The sequence below is a fragment of the Syngnathus leptorhynchus genome, chromosome 8 (genome assembly GCF_054491065.1).
Source record: "Syngnathus leptorhynchus isolate UIUO chromosome 8, UIUO_Slep, whole genome shotgun sequence".
In the NCBI taxonomy this organism is placed as follows: domain Eukaryota; kingdom Metazoa; phylum Chordata; class Actinopteri; order Syngnathiformes; family Syngnathidae; genus Syngnathus; species Syngnathus leptorhynchus.
Window position 1 is genome coordinate 440,426 of NC_141202.1, and position 2,075 is coordinate 442,500.

The following is a 2,075-nucleotide window of genomic DNA, read 5'->3' on the forward strand; positions in this document are numbered from 1 at the left end:
TCTTCTGGGATATTATTAGTAAGTGTACAAAACTGCCCGGAAAAGAAACAAAGAGAAAACATATTCCAGAACAAATACAAGTTTTACATATTGGACATATTTACACATTTTCTCTAAAATCACATTTTTTTTTTTGTAAACTTTTTTTCCCATTTTTTAGTAATTGTCATGTTTTTTCTTTGGGGAGAAAAATCCCTCGACTGCCTCGTGAATAGCACTGTTCGTTTTTTTTCCCTTCTTTTTTGGGGACTTCTTTATGACACACAAAGACGTCAAATAAATATGATTTGAAAAAGTAGGAGAGAAAATAAAAAACAAAAACTTGGCCGCGTTGCCTTCACGGGCCCGCAGCTTTTTAACTATCGGAGAAAGTCATGTTTTGAAATTGTAGAAGGGTGCTGGGTCGGGGGGCACTGAAAGTTACCTGAGTTGCTCCAACTTCGCGCGGGGGGCCCAAATGTGTGTGAAAGTGTTGCATTGACAACAAAAAAAGTAAGTGCTCCATGCAGAGAAAGAAAAAAAAAAAAACGAGGAAAAATCCACAATAATGAAAAATCTGCAGGGTTTTTTTAGCGTCTTCGTGTACAACGTGCGACGTGTGTGGTTCAATATTAATAATAACAATAATAATATTAAGGCGTACAATCAGAACATCTTCGTCCTGATGCAGGTGGAATATTCAATAATTTCCCGCCGTTTTCCTCCCAGTTTTTGACCCTGATGTGCTCCAATCACGACTGCAAATTTCCAAAGCCCCCCAAAAAACACGACAGTACACTCAGGGTGGATGGTTTGGAAATAATAAAAAAAAACAACAACAACCGAGAATTCAAATAATAATATTAATAATCATAATAATAATGAGCAAAAAAAAAAAAAGTTCATTCAGTGCTTACTTTTCATCTCCAGTGTTTTTGTTTGTTTTTGCAGGCGTGTGGTGCGTTCACGGTCCCCAAAAAAGGGGGAGGAGATGCTGATTCTCCTTACATCTCCTCCGTTATAATTTTGGTAAATAAATCTTTGTCTCGCTTTAAATGGAATATTTGTCACTAGATGGTTTTTTTTCCCCTCAACATTTCTTCCCGATGCTAAGTTAAAAAAAACTGCACACAACGTCCCCCCCCCCCTCCCCAAAAGTCTCGCCGAGGAAACTTAAATAGTGTAAACTCCACGAAATCCCTTTTATTTGTCTACAAAGGAGCCTGGTGGCGGATGGCGGGTATAGGCGGGTGGGGTGGGACGGGGCGGGGCGGGACGGGTCACCCCCTGGGCTGTCAAGTCAGTCACTGCACGGGGCTGTGGAGCGAGCGGTGCAGCGGGGGGGTCTCCGCTTGGGAATATACGTCGTCCATGTTGGGGTGCGGGACCCCCACGGGCGTCATGCGCTTCTCCTTCTGTCTCCGGTTGCAAAACCAAACGCGCACCACCTCCTTCTCCAGCTGCAGCGTGCCGGCTAAAGTGCTGATCTCGTGCGCCGACGGCTTGGGGCACTTGAGGAAGTGGTTCTCCAGCGCCCCTTTGACGCCCACCTCGATGGAGGTCCGCTTCTTGCGCTTGCGGCCCTGCGCGGCGATCTTGTCCAGGTTGGTGGGGCTGCCCGTGTTGGAGTCGGTCTCCTCCAGCCACTTGTTCAGCAGCGGCTTGAGCTTGCACATGTTCTTGAAGCTCAGCTGCAGCGCCTCGAACCGGCAGATGGTGGTTTGCGAGAAGACGTTGCCGTACAGGGTCCCCAGGGCCAGGCCAACGTCCGCCTGCGTGAAGCCCAGCTTGATCCGCCGCTGCTTGAACTGCTTGGCGAACTGCTCCAAGTCGTCGGAGCTGGGCGCGTCCTCGTCCGAGTGGTCCTGGTGGTGACCGAACGCCTGCTGAGGGGACTCCATGTGACCGTCGTGCACCCCCGCCGCCCCGTCGTCGTGGAGAGGCTCGCGCATGCCGTGGTGCAGGGCGCCCGGCTGCGGGCTGCCCAGCATTGCGTTCAGGTTCGTGTATCCCGTCTGCGAGTAGACCAGAGCCTGGTGCCCGCCGCCGCCGCCGCCGCCGCCACCTCCTCCACCGACCCCTCCGCCGCCGCCCGA

At 50.2% G+C, this 2,075-nt stretch overlaps 1 protein-coding gene across 1 annotated transcript in view; it reads right to left on the reverse strand.

The window, feature by feature from the left end:
* Positions 1–1,283: 1,283 nt before the first annotated feature.
* pou3f1 (POU class 3 homeobox 1) overlaps positions 1,284–2,075 on the reverse strand; it is a 1,212-nt gene continuing 420 nt past the window's right edge. Inside the window, exon 1 of the mRNA XM_085918835.1 lies at positions 1,284–2,075. This exon is cut by the window's right edge and continues 420 nt beyond it. Coding sequence (XP_085774961.1) covers positions 1,284–2,075 — 792 coding nt within the window.